This window comes from Schistocerca americana, chromosome 9 (assembly GCF_021461395.2).
Source record: "Schistocerca americana isolate TAMUIC-IGC-003095 chromosome 9, iqSchAmer2.1, whole genome shotgun sequence".
Lineage (NCBI taxonomy): Eukaryota > Metazoa > Arthropoda > Insecta > Orthoptera > Acrididae > Schistocerca > Schistocerca americana.
The window spans coordinates 108,211,833-108,231,958 of record NC_060127.1 but is presented as its reverse complement, the minus strand read 5'-3'; the positions used below and the strand labels follow the sequence as shown (position 1 = coordinate 108,231,958).

At 39.6% G+C, this 20,126-nt stretch overlaps 1 protein-coding gene across 3 annotated transcripts in view; it reads right to left on the bottom strand.

Moving 5' to 3' along the window:
- Window positions 1-20,126, bottom strand: part of LOC124550989 (kelch domain-containing protein 2-like) — a 121,852-nt gene that overhangs the window by 26,569 nt on the left and 75,157 nt on the right. For all 3 annotated transcript variants that reach the window (XM_047125817.1, XM_047125819.1, XM_047125820.1), the window contains 2 exons: window positions 11,164-11,463; window positions 9,362-9,480 (listed from right to left, as the gene is read on the bottom strand). In XM_047125817.1, the coding sequence (XP_046981773.1) occupies window positions 9,362-9,480; window positions 11,164-11,463 (419 nt within the window). The remainder of the gene's footprint in view (window positions 1-9,361; window positions 9,481-11,163; window positions 11,464-20,126) is intronic.

Genomic DNA, 20,126 nt, shown 5'->3' with positions numbered 1-20,126 from the left:
AAATTAAAACGTCGGGTTTTGTTCAATTGTGTGTCAAAAACCATAAAAACTGATTCTTACTGTGATTTAGTGTTAATTTATTTTCTACAAGTCATGAACTTATGTCGTAAACTGCACTGTTTGAAACCGAGTCAATGTTGCACACAACATCCTTTACTACCAAGCTAATGTCATCAGCAAACAGAAATATTTTAGAGCTACCTGTAATACTAGGTGGCATATCATTTATATAAATAACAATAACAATAATAATAATAATAATAATAATAATAATAATAATAGATGATAAAGAAAATCTTCCTAATCATCAAAGGAACTTGCCAAACCACTTCACGCTGGCTAACAGAAACCCAAAATGACCTCACGAAACTCAGTATTGACCCACTAGAAACCACACGGACTGTGTACAGACAGGAAACCAACTATCATAAGTTCACAACCAAAAACCCAACAGAAAAGAATCTGAAATTGAAAGACGCATGGACACAAGAAAGAAGACAGGCCCAAAGTGACATGATGAGGAAATTTTGGGAAGAAAAGAAGAACAAGAAAGCTAAGAAGACCAGTGCTAATTAATGGTTCTGCATGCTCCTTAGAGGGCGAAATGAATAAATGATGATGATGATGATGATGATGATAATAATAATAATAATATTATTATTAATTTTTTGAGTGACACACCTCTCTTTTCAAACCTTCCCCAACCCATAACACTTTCCTGACTAAGTTAATGATTCCGTAAAAGTTTTTAGACTTTTAAATGTGTCTATCAGCAGTTCAGGAATTTTGCAACCTGAAACTAATTAATGGCATAGCCATTCTGTATCCTCATAATTTTAGAGTTTTCTCAAGTGAATTTTCCTTTTTAGGATATACTATGACATGTTAATCTGAAAATATTACTCAAATAGTTTTACTCATTTCTGTAATTCCTTGCATATCACCGAATTTCACAGAAAATATAACAATATGAGAGAAGCAAAGCTGCTAGTCACCATATAGCGGAGATGCTGAGTCGAGATAGGCACAATAAAAAGATTCACACAATCACAGCTTTCGCCCATTAGGGCCTTTGTCAGCAGTAGACACACACACACACACACACACACACACACACGCACACACACACATATATATATATATATACAAGCACAACCTGCACACAAGTCTGCAGTCTCAGAGAACTGAAACTACACTGTGAGCAGCAGCACCAGTGCATGATGGGAGTGGGTGGGGGTAAGGAGGAGGCTGGGGCGGGGAGAGGGAGGGATAGTGTGGTGGGAGTGGCAGACAGTGAAATGTTGCCATTTAGACGGAGGGTGGGAGAGAAGGTGCGGAGGGAGGAGGGGGATAAGTAATGGAAAGGAGAGAAATAAAAATAAAAAGAAATTAAAAGACTGGGTGTGGCGGTGAAATGACAGCTGTGTAGTGCTGGAATGGGAAAAGGGGGGGCTGGATGGGTGGGACAGTGATTAACGAAGGTTCAGGCCAGGAGGGTTACGGGAACGTAGGATGTATTGCAATCCGCTCGCGGGATTGGAATGACTCCTTGCCCTCTCCCTTAAAACCCACGTCCTTTCGTCTTTCCCTCTCCTTCCCTCTTTCCTGATGAAGCAACCTCGGGTTGTGAAAGCTTGAAATTTGTGTGTTTTTTATCGTCTCTATCAACATACCAACGCTTTCTCGTTTGGTAAGTTACAGCATCTTTGTTTTTATATATACAATTATTGTCTGCTTGTGTCTGTATGTGTGGATGGATATGTGTGTGTGTGTGTGTGTGTGTGTGTGTGCGCGAGTGTATACCTGTCCTTTTTTCCCACTAAGGTAAGTCTTTCCGCTCCCGGGATTGGAATGACTCCTTACCCTCTCCCTTAAAACCCACATCCTTTCATCTTTCCCTCTCCTTCCCTCTTTCCTGATGAGGCAACCGTTGGTTGTGAAAGCTAGAATTTTGTGTGTATGTTTGTGTTTGCTTGTGTGTCTATCGACCTGCCAGCGCTTTTGTTCGGTAAGTCACCTCATCTTTGTTTTTATATACAATTATAAAATCAAATATAAGTAACAAACTGAAGTCAAACAATGGAAAATCCAGGACAGAATGTAACAATATCAGTGTGGTTTCAGCTCTCTGAGACTGCAGATGCGTGTGCAAGTTGTGTGTGTGTGTGTGTGTGTGTGTGTGTGTGTGTCTACTGCTGACAAAGGCCTTAATGGCCGAAAGCTTTAACTGTGTGAATCTTTTTGTTGTGCCTATCGCGACTCAGCATCTCCGCTATATGGTGAATTCTAACAAATTGAATAGTGTGCCAAGATCTCTTCGCTGTCTTAACTTCATTTTTTGTCTATCTCCTCCTCCCAGTGAGGATATAACTTCCATGATAGCATTTCACACAGTTTTAATATGCAAATGGGTAAGATTACTAAGTTAGCCATCAGTTCAACTTTCATGTTTTCTGTTAAAGCTGACTATAAATAAAACAAAACAGCACATTGTTGTGTATACAATTTTTGTGTAAAATTTTATGCAACAATAAAGAAAATTGGTGAACGAAGTGATTTGTCTAATGGTTCAAATGCCCTGCTACCACAGTTAAAAATGTCTGCAAGAAAGAAAAAAGAAACGCACATCTACACAGCATAGCATAGCATTTTTTTTTTCTCACAGTCGGTTACAACAGCAGCCCTGTAAATTGTTGTTAAATATGTCAAGCTGAATGTTTATTAGATTACTGTAAAAATCTGAAGTAAAATGGTCAAAACCTTTTTGGGATTTTTGGTAACAATGTCTTGTCTTTATGTAGTAGCATAGAATTCTACAAATGGGAAGACATACTTTTATTTTATGACCAGTTTTTTGTGTTTCTTATTGCTGTTTTTAGTGCTATTATTTGACTTTTTCCATTTTTTCCTTTTATTATTGTCTTACATTTTATAAGTGAGAAGAAAGAATAGTAAGGAAATAAATAACAACATTTAATAATGTATGTAAACATGATGAAGTTAAATAACATCTAAGTGTGGCAGAGCAGGGTACAACTAAATGGTTAGCAAGTTAAGAGTGGATGAAATGAATCTAGACGGAGTGGGAGGGTCACGTAATCATTCACAGACCATCAACTCATATGTCATAACATTCTCACTGAGAATGGTACACATTCTGGTACATTAATGGTGAGTGTAACAGCTTCAGTTGTACATGTCAAGAAAAAAAAAATTAATGTTGATCATTAGAATGAGAACTGGTGTTCCCAGTTCCTCATCAATCACAATTAGTAATCAAAGCTACACCACAGTAAATTTCCATCATTCGTCAATCCCCTAACCCACCCACCCCCTGCCAGATGTGTCTCGATGGTCCAGTGGTAAACTGCCAGACTACACACATCCAAAGGTCATGGGTTCAATATGCAGTCAGTCCTAGGACTTATCTGCCACTTATTTCACCTACAGCAATGTTTGTCGATGTCAGAAACACCGAGTTGCTCATCGGCTCTAACTCTGTGTTAAACTGTAGGTCTCGCTCTAGCTGGTTTGGTAAGTCAGCTGAAAGATAGGAGAAAGACAAGAGCAAAGCATTTCCTGTGGGACAGTGCCCAGTAAAGCACTGTTGTGCTCAAACGAACCTTTGGGTTGCCGACAGCTTCATCTTAAATAAATTATTTTGACTTGGAGTTATTAGCTCTGACAAGTTACTGCCACTTTTAAATGTTGTTACATACATGATATTGATATGATTCAAATTTCCTGATGACATAATTTTCAGTTCTACTTAACATCATATATACTATACATACCCAGTTAAAAGATGAGGTTTGTTCCACAAATTCGTCATTCGAAAAATAGAGGGTTGTCTTATATTCGCAGATTAAACTGTTGCTGCTGAGGTCAACATTCCTACATTGTTTAGTAGAGTATATAGGGGTTGTCTCACATATATAGGAGTTGTCTTAGATTTAGAGATGAAGCTTTGGCAATAGGCCATGTGCAGATTTATTTTAACAAATTCGGAAAGGGCAGGACACGGCAAATGATACTCAAATTCCAACAGGCTCGAGATTTCCCGATACACTGAGGCATTTGCTACAGTATAGACGTTGCTTGAACAATCAGTGACACTGACTCGCGTGGCGCTGGTGCAAGAGATATGTGAGGAGCTGTGATCTAGCCACTACTATAGTCTATTGCTCTGCTTAAAATCTGACAATTTTATGAAACATAGGAGGAAATAACATTAAATTATATCATGTTACAAAATTTGTTGTATTTGATCAGATTTGCAATAAACATTCTCACACGTGTACGGATACGGTGTACGAAAATTAATGCCACTTTTTAAGTAAGGTAACATTCAAAAACAGAAATTTTGTTCTTCAAAAAACATTAGCTGATTCAGAACTCAGACCAACATCTTATCTGGTTACGAGAGACTGTAATGATTTACTTTACTAAGTGGATTGCCAATGAGAAATCCAGTTGCTGCTCATGATTAGAATATTGGGTAAAAACATTACTGGCTTTTAATCAGCTTTAGAACATGATGGTGACATTCAGCTGAACCAAGAGGAACATCAGCCTGGAATGAAATGTCTAACAAAGGAAATGAATGAAACTTCCTGGCAGATTAAAACTGTGTGCTGGACTGAGACTCGAACTCGGCACACAGTTTTAATCTGTCAGGTAGTTTCATATCAGTGCACACTCCGCTGCATTCTCATTCTGGAAAGGAAATAAATTATGTTAAACTGACTGTAATTCTTATCGCGAGAGTAAATTACAGTGGCAAGAGGCATCACAGAGATAATACCAACAGATATCAATAGACAGCAGGACAAGCAAAAGTTTGAGAATGAGACTGACTCGTAATTGTGATCTTTTATTTATGTACTGGCTGGTGTTGTTACATATTGCAGAAGATATTGCAGTCAGTTTTTTACAGTTTCTCAATTTCACCACTATGGAAGGGGAACAGTGACAGCAGCTTGGCTGAGAGCTAGAATCACTTACAGGAGGGGAGCAAGAAGTGTTTTCAACCGTCGGAACCTATACCATGTAGTTTTTTTTTTTCTTTTTAATGAACATCTACTACGCTAAACAGCAGTTTCGCTGAATCCATTTGTAGTATGCAGGAGGCATCAAAAGTATTGATATGGGACAGTCTCTTACTTGTGTGTTTCATGCTGCAATGTTGTCGACTCTTGCCATGAATTATGAAGGGAGTAAAAATGGGGTGTATCAGCTGGTTCTACACAGCAAATGAGAGAGCGGCAGGCAAGCTATATGCCTGGAAGCAAGAGACACTGTAACATTGTCACGTCAGTATAGAAGTGAAATCGGATATGTATTTGGAAAAAAGCAGCTGTGTTCCCATGCCCCACCATAATCAGAAATAGCAACACATGCGGAAGACACAGCCAAATACTTATGATAACAGAGATAATAAATTTCACAGCTGTGTTATTATGAAGATGATGGTGGTTATTATTAAAAACAGTGATACCACAAACTACAGGATTAACAAGCAAAAAAGGTAGAAAATCGAACGGTCTGAAAATTAATGCAAACCATTTCTTTTTGTTTATTTTACTTCTCCTAGTATTATCAATATGTAGACAATCAATAAATGACTTAAGCTTAGAAAAGGTATAAAGTTAACTTTATGGCAGCTACTTTGCCAATAAAACAGTTCATAATTTTGATTATAAGAATACATTAAAAACAGATTTCTCTCAAGGAGCCTCTTAAATAAAAGGGGTGTTGTCTTATGTTCAGGGTCATCTTATACTGGGGTAAATATAGTATTAAATAACTACTATGACATTTTGTAAGTAGCAATGATTGTCACTTAGCACACAGAGTCAAAATTGGTTAATTGTGGCCGTAAGGCATTTTAGCTGAACACATCAGATAAACGAGTTTCACAGTATTTTATTAAAAACTATTGTCTTCACATTAGATATCTAAAAACTTCCCTGTTTGTGTAATTAACTGGATTATCATTTGAATGAAGTTTTCATGTCCAACATAATCCCACTCTATTACATAAAGCTCATTTCAGTCCTTAGTGCTGTAGATTTCACAAATGTTAATATATTTCATTGTTGTTATAAAAACAATGCCCAGTGATAACAGGGTAAGCCAGATACATTAGTATTACTACAAGGCACTCTTTGTTACGAAAAATCTACAAATGCTACACAACATTCTCAGGTTCTGTACATTCCATGCCATTGACTGGATACTGACTTTGTGCACATGAATGTGGTAATGAAATGTCAAAAAACACAAGAATCTGGTCTGTTCAAAATATTTGATGACTGCTCTTTTAATAAATAAATTACATATTTTGTGGAAACTGTGCCACAGGATGCCGTTAAAAAGAAAATGTAATAATCAAAAAACAAATATTAAACAGAGGTTATATAAAATCAACTCTATCTAATTTAAATGTTTGCAACACATTAGATATAACAGATTTTTAAAACAGGTGTAATTTAAAAAGTCATGACACTAATATCATTGTTAGGCATGTACATAACTGAATACCATACCATAATCTTTGCATGCCTTGCACTGTATGCTGTGTGAAAGGCATCTGCAGCCACATACTGAATATGGCAATGAAAACATCCTACTAAGAAATTACATTTTTGTGAATACATGTGTGTGGTTTGGTTACTATTAAATTAAAAAGATAAAGAAATATAAAAAAGGGAAGAGTGAGAGTTATCCTGTACTTTTCAAGTTGTTGCAAAGTGACAGCATAACCTCGCATTTCACAAGCTGTGATAATTTTCATCTGAATGATCCAGGCAAGACTCACGACGCGCTATCTCAGCCTCAATTCAGCCAGTACCTGTTTCTTACTTTCTAAACTTATCAGAAACTCTCCTTACTGGTATGGACTAACAGTCATAGAAGAAAAGGTATCTTGGAGCAACGGCCTAAATGCCCTGGTAATCACCAGACTTGTTCAACAAATTCACTGTTTCCTATCCATAGTGTTGTCATACAAGTGTGCAGATGTACCAACCAAGTTTGTCAAATTTAACCTCACCTCTGAAGCAGCTGTCACACTGAGTATATAGTGTTGTGAAGTATTTTGACACTAGTCAGAATGGCTACCAATAAACAAAAAGCATTACTTGCCTTGACTTTAGCACTGTGTATAAAGAAGAAAAAGAAAACAAGGTGCTGGTGCAAGAAATGGTTGGAATATAGAGATAAATATACCTGTGGAAATCAGCCACAGGAAATATTACACTCCAAACATGATGAGGACATCAATTTTCTCCCATTGTACAGTCAAACTTTTGACAACTTGCTAGAATTACTTCACACTCACACTGAAAATGAAGACACAAGTAGACGAACATTTATTCTCCTCTTCCTGGTCCTCAACGAAAGTTCACTATCAACTACAATGTGGGGACATGTGTATCATCTGCAGAAGAACCGATGAGCTTTGATTTTTTTTATTTTGTTGCATTCCCACTTGTATGTTGTGGATAAAATATTGATTTTCTTCTCAACATCTTCCTGGGTAGTATAGGGTTGAGAAAGACACAACAGCTCTATCATTTTGGTAATTGCCAATCTTCTTTTGTTTTTGTCTTCGATAACAGTGATACAAATTGTAGCAACACTCTTTTTCACTAAAAATGTGTGGTGAAAAGTCAACACAAAAATGTCCTACCATCAATCAAAATTTCTCTCAAACTCTAACTATTTTTTAAAGAAACAGCAAACGGAGCAGCCAAATAATTTGCAAAGTATTAACATTAGACAAACTGTTTGACTGCTTAAGGGGGCTTTGAGCACCGTCTAGGGGACTATTTCCAGAATGAATCTTTTACACTGAACTGAATTGGGCACTGTTTTCAAACTTCTTGATAGAATAAGACTGTGAGTCATACCTGAACAAGTAATTCAGATAAAGCATTGCCCACTAAAAACAAGCTCCAGGCTTGAGAGCTTCTAACATGCCGTCACTCTGGAAATACAAGAGACACTCAGAGTGGCAGCATCATTATTTCTACAGCTCACAGTTCCACCTTTGGCAGTTGAAAGCCGACTGTTTGCGTATCGAACGGTAATGGCCATCAGCCTTCTACCAGAAATAAATACCCACGATGGCATGCAGATAGAGTAGTTTGTATTTTGTTATTGAAATCAGAATTACACTTACTCTCTAATACACCTATTATCTAACCTTCTACAACCGAACTTTGATTTGGAACTCTATCAGATTGCATTTTGGTGTCCAAGACATTTCTGGCTTTCATTCACTGCTATTGAACTGGCATTACTGGTAGTTATAACATTTCTCTCTACACTGTGTTCCACCTATCAACTTGGAATTGGTCTCCAAGTTTCAATATACTGTGCAGTTTGCAACAATGAACAGACTAGTTTCATGTCAGAAAACTACACTTGAAATCCTGATCCAATATACAGTTTTAATGCCAGGAATTTCGAAACAGCACGAATTTCAAAACAGCACAAATTGCAGAGAAGAGAGAAAATTACGGACTTCTGTTCTCGCTCTTTAATAAGTGATCAATCATGTTACCAGACTCAGGAAGGAGAGTAAGTAGCTGATGATGACGAAGCATTGTTGTACTGCTAAGTACACAAACAATTGTACAGGAAATTATAATTTACGTTCTTATGAAAGTTTTCTGTGGTATAAGCTGGAGTGCAGCCAAAAATACCCCACATTCAACAACAAGAAAAAATGAGCAAGAAAGAAGGTTTTATGTTTGTTCTCACTGATCAAAAACTGGAAAAAAAGGATATATCACAGTAATTACAACATTTACATTCAGTTACTTTTGACATAATAGGAACTGTCAACTTTAGGGGCAAAGAACTTTGAAAGCTTGCATATGTCACATATTCCATTTATTGATGTCATATGGGATAATAATTTCGAGTAAATCTTCATTTATGAAAGTAAAGTGGCGATTGCTGCAAATACTTTGGAAATATGCAGTAAGTTCCTGGGTGTGACAGATTTCAGTTTCAGAACAAGCACAATATTTTGTCAGTCGACCACAATGCCATGAGGTGGGCTGATGACCTGACTGCCAGTAAGCGAGCATGAGCTTTTACCTACATGCCACCCCCCCCTCAAATCATTTGCTGTCAGTGACAGCTCTGTACATGCCTATATTGTGTCTCTTGCAAAAGGATTTTTTGGATATGGGTGGTTCCTACATCAATAATCACAAGTGGCCCTTGCCAAAATAGCTGCAGCTGAAATAAAAAAAAAATACATTAAGTACTGTAAACTAGCCACTAACTTTACTACAGTAATCACTTTCTTAACTACTTTATGTCCAAGAGGAATTCTAATACTCACTCAGAATAGTGTTCATTTGGTTCAGACCCCCGTACAAGATAGCCCTTTGTGGAGAGATGAATGTTAGACTGTGCCATGATCGGCCACAAGGTTTTGCGCACTGGAGGCTATTGTTCAGACTGTAATAGAAAGAAGTAACATTATACTTCTTGCACTCTACCTTTTGAACGATGGAAACTCCAGGCTGGAACATCAAAAATGTACGGAAAAGATAAGAGTGCTATTTACTACAAGGATGACACATTACATTGCAGACAGGCACATCTTTTAATTGAGCCTGTCTGAAATTTATCACATATTTACCGTAAGATATTCTACGTTTCGAGTTATTACCATGCTTTCTTTCTTTCTTTCTTTACAGCACTTTTTACTCAAGACATTTCCCTTTTAGTTATGAAACAATCTATGACAACATTTAAATTAATTATATGCGACTATTATGTGTAAACAGCTATATAATTACTCAAACAGTCCAGGGTGTACTGCCGGTCCATAGTGTCCAATGGGCGCAATATTTCAGCGATCAGACATGTTGCCATCGTCAGGTGCGCTGACGAACTGAGCTCCTGAGGGCGGGCGGCCGTCTTAAATCTCCTCCCCCGCAAGGCGTTCTCTCCGCAGTCCATGCCCGCGGCCACGCACCGGCAGTCGCTGAGATGCTAGCGTTGGTGTCTGTGGTGCCTTCGGTGTAATTGCCTTGTCCGCCCCGGCCACCCATTCATTTTCTTTGCCGAGTGTCTTTTTAATTAGATTCAGTGCTGGTTCCCATGCCTTGCCGAGGTTATAGCCGCAATCTCGGTGGTTGCGTCTGTCCCTGGTATGAATTTCAATAGCCTCTCGAATGACGCTGTCCCAGTATTTAGATGTCTGTGCCAAGACCCTGGTATGGAAATGGTCTACCAACATTCCAGGGACTTGGCACAGACATCTAAATAATGGGACAGCGTCATTAGAGAGGCTATCGAAATTCATACCAGGGACAGACTCATCAACCGAGATTGCGGCTATAAACTCGGCAAGGCATGGGAACCAGCACTGAGTCTAATTAAAAAGATACTCAGCAAAGAAAATGAACGGGTGGCCAGGTTGGACAGGCAATTACACCAATGCCACCACAGATGTCGATGCCAGTGCCTCAGTGGCCACCGATGCGTGGCTGTGGGTGTGGTCTGCGGAGAGAATGCCTCGCAGGGGGAGGGGATTTAAGACAGCCGGACAGCCGCCTGCCCTCAGGAGCTCAGTTCATCAGCGCACCTGACGATGGCGACATGTCTGCTCGCCGAAATATTGTGCTCGTTCGACACTATGGACTGGCAGTACACCTATGAACTGTTCAAGCAAGAAATATGTCGAGAGAAACTGAAGAATCACAGCTATATAATTACCTTCCAATGATCAAAGGTTGGTTTTTCGAGTCATATTTACATAACACATCTCAAAATTGAACTGACATAACCACTGAATGAGTACTATCAGGTAACAACAATAAAGAACTTATAACACAACAACAATTTCGGGTGCAGTGAGAGTAGACATCTGGGGAAAGGCAAAGGCAAAGGCAGGTAGGTGTGTGTGTGTGTGTGTGTGTGTGTGTGTGTGTGTGTGTGTGTGTGGTGTTTTTTTCAAATGGTTCCTTACTGTGACTAGCTTTATGTCACTTCTCACATTTTATCAGTCATGCAACTCTTGTTTCATATTTTGACAAATTTTCAAAGCATCAACAGTAATGTACAAAATCATAGATAGGATACTCTTAACTATCGCAAAGATATCAGGAATTTGTATAACTTAGCTCAACTCACTCTCCACTCCAAGTCATGGTGTCCAGGTCAAGGCAGTGGAGGTCAGACATTCGTCTGCCCCTGTACCGCCCACCGAACAGGTACAAGCGCGATCCCGTGCGGTCAGCAGCATGCGCCGCACGTGGTTCGGGGCAACGGCCATGCGTCTTTGGCCACGACCACGAATCTGTCTGCGGGCAGTAGCAGACCAGTTGGTTGCTCCACCCTCGCTCGTAGAGTGAACTCGTCGACGGATCTATGACGTGCTTGAAGGGCGGATCGTAGCTGGGTGGGGGGCCGAAGCCGCCGAAAAAGTACAGCCTGCGATAGCAACATATCGACTCGTATGAAATTATGCACAGTAATCATGTGAAGACAGATGTATCAACAACAACTCTTCCATAAAAACGAGGAAAATTTCAAACGACACATCTGGCTTTTCTTTAACTACTCGTTTCGTCTACCACATTAACACACTTACCTTCCCCAGTAGAAAGGCAGAGAGAAAAATTTTCTGCTTGGCACATGAATCTACATCTACATACATACTCCGCAAACCACTGTACAGTGCGCAGCAGAGGGTACTTTGTATCAAAATTAGACATTTTTGTGCAATTTCATTTGCATATTGAGTGAGGCCAAAAATACTTATCTACGTGCCTACTTAAGTCCTTTAATCTCTCTTACTTAATTCTCATGAGCCGCCACAGGAGGTATATAGTGGTGGTAGCAGAACGATTGCAGCCTCCATCAAACATGCACTCCCTACATTTACCCAACAGTCTTTCATGAGAACTATGTTGTCTTTCTTCCAAGGAAAGTAAGGTGGGCCTTATAACTCTGAATCCGCGTGTGAAACCAGAGTCAAAGATGGAAACGACGGTATTGTTTCGTTGCTCAAAAATATACCAGGCTGTGAGGATGTCAACAGAGACAATGTCACAAATGGATGGCAAATGATGAAGTTCATGAACTAACTTACAACGATGTTATGGAAATGGTGCAAAGATTGACATGGGGAGGTAACCCAAGTGGAGGAGGCCAACTTAGATGACAGCAGAAATCTCATCCCACAGTCAGAAGGGTTCAAGACAACTGAGACAGTGCTGCAGTACATAAATGAGCAGGAGGAAGCAAAGCAAACTGGTATCACCTATTTGTGTAAGTGGAGGGATGCTGCAGCACAGAAGAGGGCTAAAGAAGGAACACAGTCACCTATCACATTTTTGAAAACCTCATATTTCTATGTTTCATCTTTTTTGTTATGTCTGCTTTTCTCATGTGTGTAATCATTCATTCATACTTTACAATGCAGAGTGTATTATCTTTTGTGTAATAATTGTGGAAGGGTGCAGTATGTACATAATAAACACTTATAACTAGCATGTATTACATAAGAAGTCAGGAAAATGTTAATACAACTGGGTTTGGTATAAAAATGGGGTGTATGAATGCGACAATTGGGGCCGGAAGAGATAATTTATAGAACTTTCGCCAGTTGGGCTTTTTTATTACCCGGTTAGACTTTCCGTTACTTAGGCTGGATAAACTAGATTCTACTGTACACCAACAGCTTATAGCTATGTACTAGACTGGTACTCTGCTTGTTGACTACTGACTAAATTCAAATTCAAAAACAAAATACTCAGTGATGTTTGGATTATTTAAAAAATGATTATGTGGTCTTATTTGCTATTGTGAGTGTGATGTGTCCACTATTCCAAAGAAAGTCCTCTAGACTGAATGGATGAGAAAAAACATGAAAACAGGCATTGGTTGGGGAAAAAAAGGAAAAAAAATGTACATTCAGTAAAAGTGCTTTGCCAAGAAAGAAGTCAAAGATTCACTAGAACATCCACCCAATTCACCTTCTTTGCACCCCTGACTTCCACCTAAAGAAATTTATGGCAGAAAAACATTCAGAGTTCAATGAAGAAATTGTGGCGAATGTTGACAGATAATTCTGCAGACCTTCCATAACAGTTCTTTAGTGAAACAATCAGCTTACTATTATTCATTTCATACTGATTGACTCATGGGTTTGAGCTCCTGTTCTGGCTATGCATGGTGAGCATTGATGTTTTGTATCAGTGTAGGTATTGCAGCAGAGAAAACATGAGTGCAGTGTTTCACTTTTGTTAATTACATCAGATCACCATGTTTGTACGCAGTTCCACTACTAGTTGCACTCTATGTGAGGCTGTGGTACAGAGTAGTCAGACCAGCGTGCTGCCACTTCTGTAACGTTCCACCAGCAAAGAGTAGCAACTTAGTTTTCGTGGTCCAATATAGCATTGATGGGCTCAGTGACCAACAGCAAGAATATGGATTTTCAGAAGCAATGAAACGAGAAATTTACTATTATACAAGCAACTCTATATAAATGATCAATTAAAAATGTGTTGTGCCCCTGCAACAGAAAAGAAAATATGATCTATGTTATGTAGCAATGGAATGTAAGAATGGATTAGAATTATTAGAATGTAGCAATGGATTAAAATAAATTTTCCAAAACAAAATGATTGGGGGAAAAAGACAATCTTAATTACTGTTGCTGTTACCAAATATTCCACAGCTATTGTAGTTGCCCACTTAAATCAACAACGGTTCTGTAGTCATATAAAGACAATGAGCACTTTGTGTATACCTGTTTTCAATTTGTGAACATGAACACTAAATTTCTGCAGACACTTTGGAGAACCTTTTGTACAGAGGAGTTGGACAGCTTTACAGTATTGTTTGTCTTATAATTTCGTTTTATCCTTGACGTACCATTACTTCGCCCTTGTACTTGAGGACAATATTACGGAAATGGAAGAGGATGTAGATGAAAATGAAATGGGCGATATGATACTGTGTGAAGAGTTTGACAAATGATAGCCTTGGGAGAGCCAGTCCTGACAAAGCACTACCATCTGGTGAGCAAGATATATGAGACAGGTGAAATACCCTCAGACTTCAAGAAGAATATAATAATTCCAATCCCAAAGAAAGCATGTGTTGACAGATGTCAAAACAACCGAACTATCAGTTTAATAAGCCACGGCTGAAAAATACTAACACAAATTTTTTACAGATAAATGGAAAAACTGGTAGAGGCCGACCTGAAGATCAGTTTGGATTCCGTAGAAATGTTGGAACACGTGAGACAACACTGAACCTATGACTTATCTTAGAAGATAGAGTAAAGAAAGGCAACCCTACCATTCTAGTGTGTCAGGAAGTCGTTTCTGAAAGTATTTGTATGGAGTGTAGCCATGTATGGAAATGAAACGTGGACGATAAATAGTTTAGACAAGAAGAGAATAGAAGCTTTCAAAATGTGGTGCTACAGAAGAATGCTGAAGATTAGATGGGTAGATCACATAACTGATGAGGAGGTATTGAATAGAATTGGGGAGAAGAGAAATTTGTGGCACAACTTGACTAGAAGATGGGATCAGTTGGTAGGACATGTTCTGAGGTATCAAGGGGTCACTAATTTAGTACAGGAGGGCAGTGTGGAGGGTAAAAATCGCAGAGGGAGACCAAGAGATAAATACACTAAGCTGATTCAGAAGGATGCAGGTTTCAGTAGGTACTGGGAGATGAAGAAGCTTACACAGGATAGAGTAGCATGTAGAGCTGCATCAAACCAGTCTCTGGACTGAAGACCACCACCACCAACAACAACAACAACAACAACAACAACAACAACACCTTTACTGCTGACGCACGGAATTTCACAAATTGCGCACCTGTACAGTTCACATATCCGCTTACAGAGGCCGCCCGGGTCAGCCCCCTGGCACACTATGGTGAGACGCCAAAGAAACAGTATTATTTCAGTGATCACAAACAAGTGCTCGGCCTGTTCTGTACCCTGTCTCACCATGTCTAGTCAATGTATTCAGTACCTGTATCTTATGTATTGCTCTATAAGGTACTATATTTTGCAAATTGTGCTTGTTCTCACTATAACAAACTGAGTGACGAGTGAGGATTTGTTTTCCCTGTGTGTTAAGTGTCAATGCTAAATCGACTGACAAAAATCTCCACAGAAGAAATGCTCCAACGCATCACTGCCCACCAGCAAGCTTTTGCCAAACAACAGCCAGATTTCGCCACCACTCTCAGTCAAGTGGTATCTGCATGTTCGCAGCAGGTTGCTTTTTCATCGGCACAATCGTTGCCCTTTACGGCATACAGTGAATCGGCTGAAGATTTGGACTGCTACAAGACATAGTTACATCAACATTTCCAGGTTTTCCTGTGGCCGATGCAAACTTGTGTAGGCCTTTCTTTCTTTCTTTCTTTCTTTCTTTCTTTCCTGGCTTTTGCTGCACATGTATCAGCTGTTGTGTCAACTTGCACCTTTGCAAGAACCAACCAGCTTATCTCAACCTATTATTGTGACAGAACACGTCATAACATGTTGAGACGCTGTCGTAATTTTTGTCACTAGTACCCATCACAAATCCTATGCTGATCACATCGTGCACGGTGTTGTTATTCATCTGGCCGCGGATAGGGAAGTCTGCAAAAAAGCATTTCAATGTGATAATCTGACATTTAGGGATGTGCTCAAAATAGCACAGTCCTTTGAAGTGTCACAAGCCGCAGGCAATCAGGCTACTGTGTGTGTGTGTGTGTGTGTGTGTGTGTGTGTGTGTGTGTGTGTGTGTGTGCGTGCGCGTGTGTGTGCGTGCATGTGAGGGGGCAGATTGGAAGCTGCTCTGTCAACCCCTGTTTGGCACACTGCAAGTGTTCAGGATGACAGGGAAGCCATTGCAGCAATGCAACTTTCAACTCAGCGTTGCACAGGGCAGCGTCAGTTACGGCCACTGCAGCAACAGGCTGTGTCACAGCAGCAGCTGCGTGCCCCCTTCCGTTTTACCCATACTGCTTCATCAAATACAAGTGTGCTTCATTCCCTAAGTGTTGGGCTGTTTGCAACAAGTGTCAAAAGGAAGGCACATTGTACTGGTGTGTAACTCCTCTTCAAATGTGGCAGACCAGTAGTATCTCTGCATGTGCACAGATACCACGCAAGCCACAGTACGGTGTGTGGCAGAGGGTACTTCGTACCAGTACTAGTCATTTCCTTTCCAGTTCCAATCGCAAACAGAGCGAGGGAAAAACGACTGTCCGTATGCCTCCATACAAGCCTTAATTTCTCATATCTTATCTTCGTGGTCCTTACGTGCAATGTATGTTGGCAGCAGTAGAATTGTGTGGCAGTCAGCTTCAAATGCCGGTTCTCTAAATTTTCTCGACAGTGTTCCTCGAAAAGAACATCACCTTGCCTCTGGGGATTCCCATTAGAGTTCCCTGAGCATCTCCACAACACTTGCGTGTCGTTGGAACCTACCGCTAACAAATCTAAAAGCCCACCTCTGAATTGCTTTGATGTCTTCCTTCAATCTGACCTGGTACGGATCCCAAACACAGGGGCAGTACTCGAGAATAGGCTGCACCAGGGTCCTATATGTGGTCTCCTTTACAGGTGAACCATTCTTTCCTAAAATTCTCCCAATAAACAGAAGTCGACCATTTGCCTTCCCTACCACAGTTCTCACATGCTCGTGGCATTTCACATCTTTTGCCCTGATATTTAAACAACTTGACTGTGTCGAGCAGGACACTAGTAATACTGTATCCGAACATTACACGTTTGTTCTTCCCACTCATCCACATTAATGTACGTTTCTCCACATTTAGACCAATGGGCATAAACTGTATCTCTACAATGACTGTCTCCCTGAATCAATTGTTCATTGACTTGTGTGGGTTTTATAAATTGCTAAAAATACAAGTGGACACAGGAGCTTCAGTGACTTTAGCAGACGCACAAATATACATCAACTTGGGCTCCCCTCCCTTCACATAGGTTTCATGGAAGTCGGTTAGCTATAATAAACAGTAAATTCCGATCTTAGGTCAGTTGTCCCCTCCCGTATCTTACAAATTTGTTGTTCACTCTCTCACCTTCCTGGTTTGTGGATCATTCCTATAATGCAGACCTATTCGGGTTTCTCCATTGCCAATGAGGTAAATTTAATGTCAGATCAAGTTCCGTACCAGAAACTAGAGTCCATGTGCTCTGATTTTTCTTACTGTTTCCATTGGACTTGGCTGTGCTACCAGTTTTCAGGGCCCACATTATCATGAAAGAGTCTGACCAACCACACTTGTTTTTCTTTTCAGGCCTAGCAGTTGCCTGTCGTGTTGCACAATTCTGTCACAGTTGAATTAGATGGGTTGACATTGCTCAATGTCATTCGGCTTTTTTCTTCCAGTGAATGGGCTATGTCACTGGTCATCATTAAGAAGCTGACGCGTAAGCTTCGCCTCTGCAGTGACTTCAGTACCACGATAAAGAAAAATCCTGATAGATACAACCTTTGCCTCACTCTGATGAGTTGCTCACAAAATTATCAGGCAGCCACTACTTTTCCAAGATTGATTTGTCGGAAGTGTACTTCCAGCTCTCCTTGGGCGAATCTACTGGCACCTTCTCATTGTCAATACACTTTTTGGCCTATATTGATATCAACACAAGCCTTTTGATGTTGCCAACATGCTAGCAATTTTTTGGAAGTTTTTTGGAACATCTGCGCCCATCTGCATCAATTACCTCAATGATATTGTTGTTTTGGGTACTTCCACTGAAGACCACCTTAGCAATTTCCGATCACTGTTTTCCATTTTGCAGTCTGCAGGTCTCAAATGCAATCTTGTCAAATCTCAATTTTTTTCAGCCATCAACTGAGTACTTAGGTTTTGAGATTTCTCACACAGGGGTCGAGCCATTGTGTCACTATTGTGACACAACTGCGGCTTTGCCCTGGCCGACCTCCTTTAAGGAACTGCGTGCGCTTCTACGTAAGTTGCGTACTACCGTAAGTTTTTATCGGACGTATCCACTGTTGCTCTCCCCCTGCACTCGCTTTTGTTAAAAATGTGCCTTTTTTCTGATCCCCAGCTTGTGACCGAGCTTCAATCTGTCCCATGTCTGGCCACTTTTCAGCCAGGTCAGCACCTCATTTGGCTACAGATGCCTCTCAGCACAGTCTCGGCATGGTGTTGACCTACAAATACACAGATGGGTCTGAACGGCCCATTGCTTACACTTCTAAGACTTTAACTCCCGCTCAGCACCAGTATTCTCAGACTGAAAAGGAGGCTTTAGTGATTGTGTTCACCCTAAAGAAATTTCATGTCTTCTTGTATGGTTCTAGGTTCCATTTAACCACAGATCACAAACTGTTGGTTGCTCTTTTTTAACCCTTCAGCTTCTGTACCAGACACGGCAGCACATAATTTGCAGCGGCGGGCTCTCTTCCTCTCCTGTTATCATTATCAACCTCATTACCGGCTGACAGGACAACACGCCCACGCCGATGCCTTATTTTGCCTTCCGATTAATAATAAAAATGGAGGTTCCTATTTAAAAAAATGCAGTTGATACCTGTTTGACCTATAGCAACGCCATCTAGTGGGCCAACCATAGCGCTATCTGGTTTCCCCCTTCAAGTTAGACGAGTTTCGTTCTTTGTAGTTTTTTTGTTTGTTGCTTATTTCGTGAGATATTTGGCTCGGTCACTATCAATGGACCACCCTGTATCAATGAAAATTTGTGTTGGACAATGCACAGTACTTTTACATATTTTTTTTTTTTTTTTTTTTGCTATGGATTTAATTATGGGACTGTGCAGCTGATGCCCACATAAAAAGAATACTGCTGTTATACAAGAAAGCAATAAGTCTTATATATGGGCATAAAGAAATAACTGCATGAAAAGTTTGTGCAGAACACATACTTAACATGTATTCTTTATAATATTTAAATTAGTGACATTTTTATTAGTCAAGCAGGAACAATTATCAACTGTTGTGAGGTACATGATCACAACACCACGAGAAAACAAAATTAAAAATGACAGATCACCATCAATGGCTTGATCTGGTATAACAGACCACCAAATGATCTAAGAACATGTACACAAATGACTTTAATTAAAATCTTTTCTCATACAAAAATGTTAGTACTCATTCACTGAATTTTGAAGCACTGCTTGTGATATGAACCAGTGGCATACCAGCTGTAAAGTAATAAATGTATAAAACAGATATCAGATCAAAGAACTGTAGTATGAAACATATTTTGTAGATTTATATGTCATTTTCCATGATTTGGTTAAGGTGTGAGACATTCACACAAATTATGAAATGGAACCTTAAGAGGATCTAGAAGCCAAGGCTCAATCATTTTGAAATGGATTGTAGGAACAAACTGGACACTACATCCAACAGTAGGCAAATAAAAGAGGATAGAGACGAAGGCTATAGTCTCTCTCTGCAGGTCAAGAAATCTTCTGCTTGATTGCCCTTATACAAACTTAAACTATAATTAATTTTGTGTTACTCTGATTTGCAGCTGACAGTGCATGAGCAAAGTAAATTGTATTCAAATGATACCTACATTTGTTTCTTTTGTTGATATGAGCACTTTTTTTTGCCCCCTCAAGTGATGAGCCAAAACTGATATTTCTATTTTTGAACCATAATATTTCGACAACCGATCTACCTTCTTTCCGACCAGACCAATATTTATACTGGAGTTTGAACCTTTATACCTGACACACCATTTATTGTGAATTTCTTTTCTATTTCATCAGAATTCAATGAAAGATACATCCACCCACAATATTTGACTGATGTACACTGCTAAGGTAGGAGTTAAACATCTTTCCCATGCCAAGATCATTGGGGGTAAGCCATAATCACCACAAATTAGACAACGATGCAACAGAAAATCAGCTGTTGCCTTGTTTAGAAATCATTCTGACATTTGTCTCAAATACTTCAGGAAAAACAGTTGTGTATGCTGCTGATCTTCCTTTCATCTTTCTCAATGATTCTAATAGTTTGTGCACATTATATGTCACATTAGCAACATTATGTTGCACACATCCAGATTTCAGGAGGTTAGCTCATCTCTA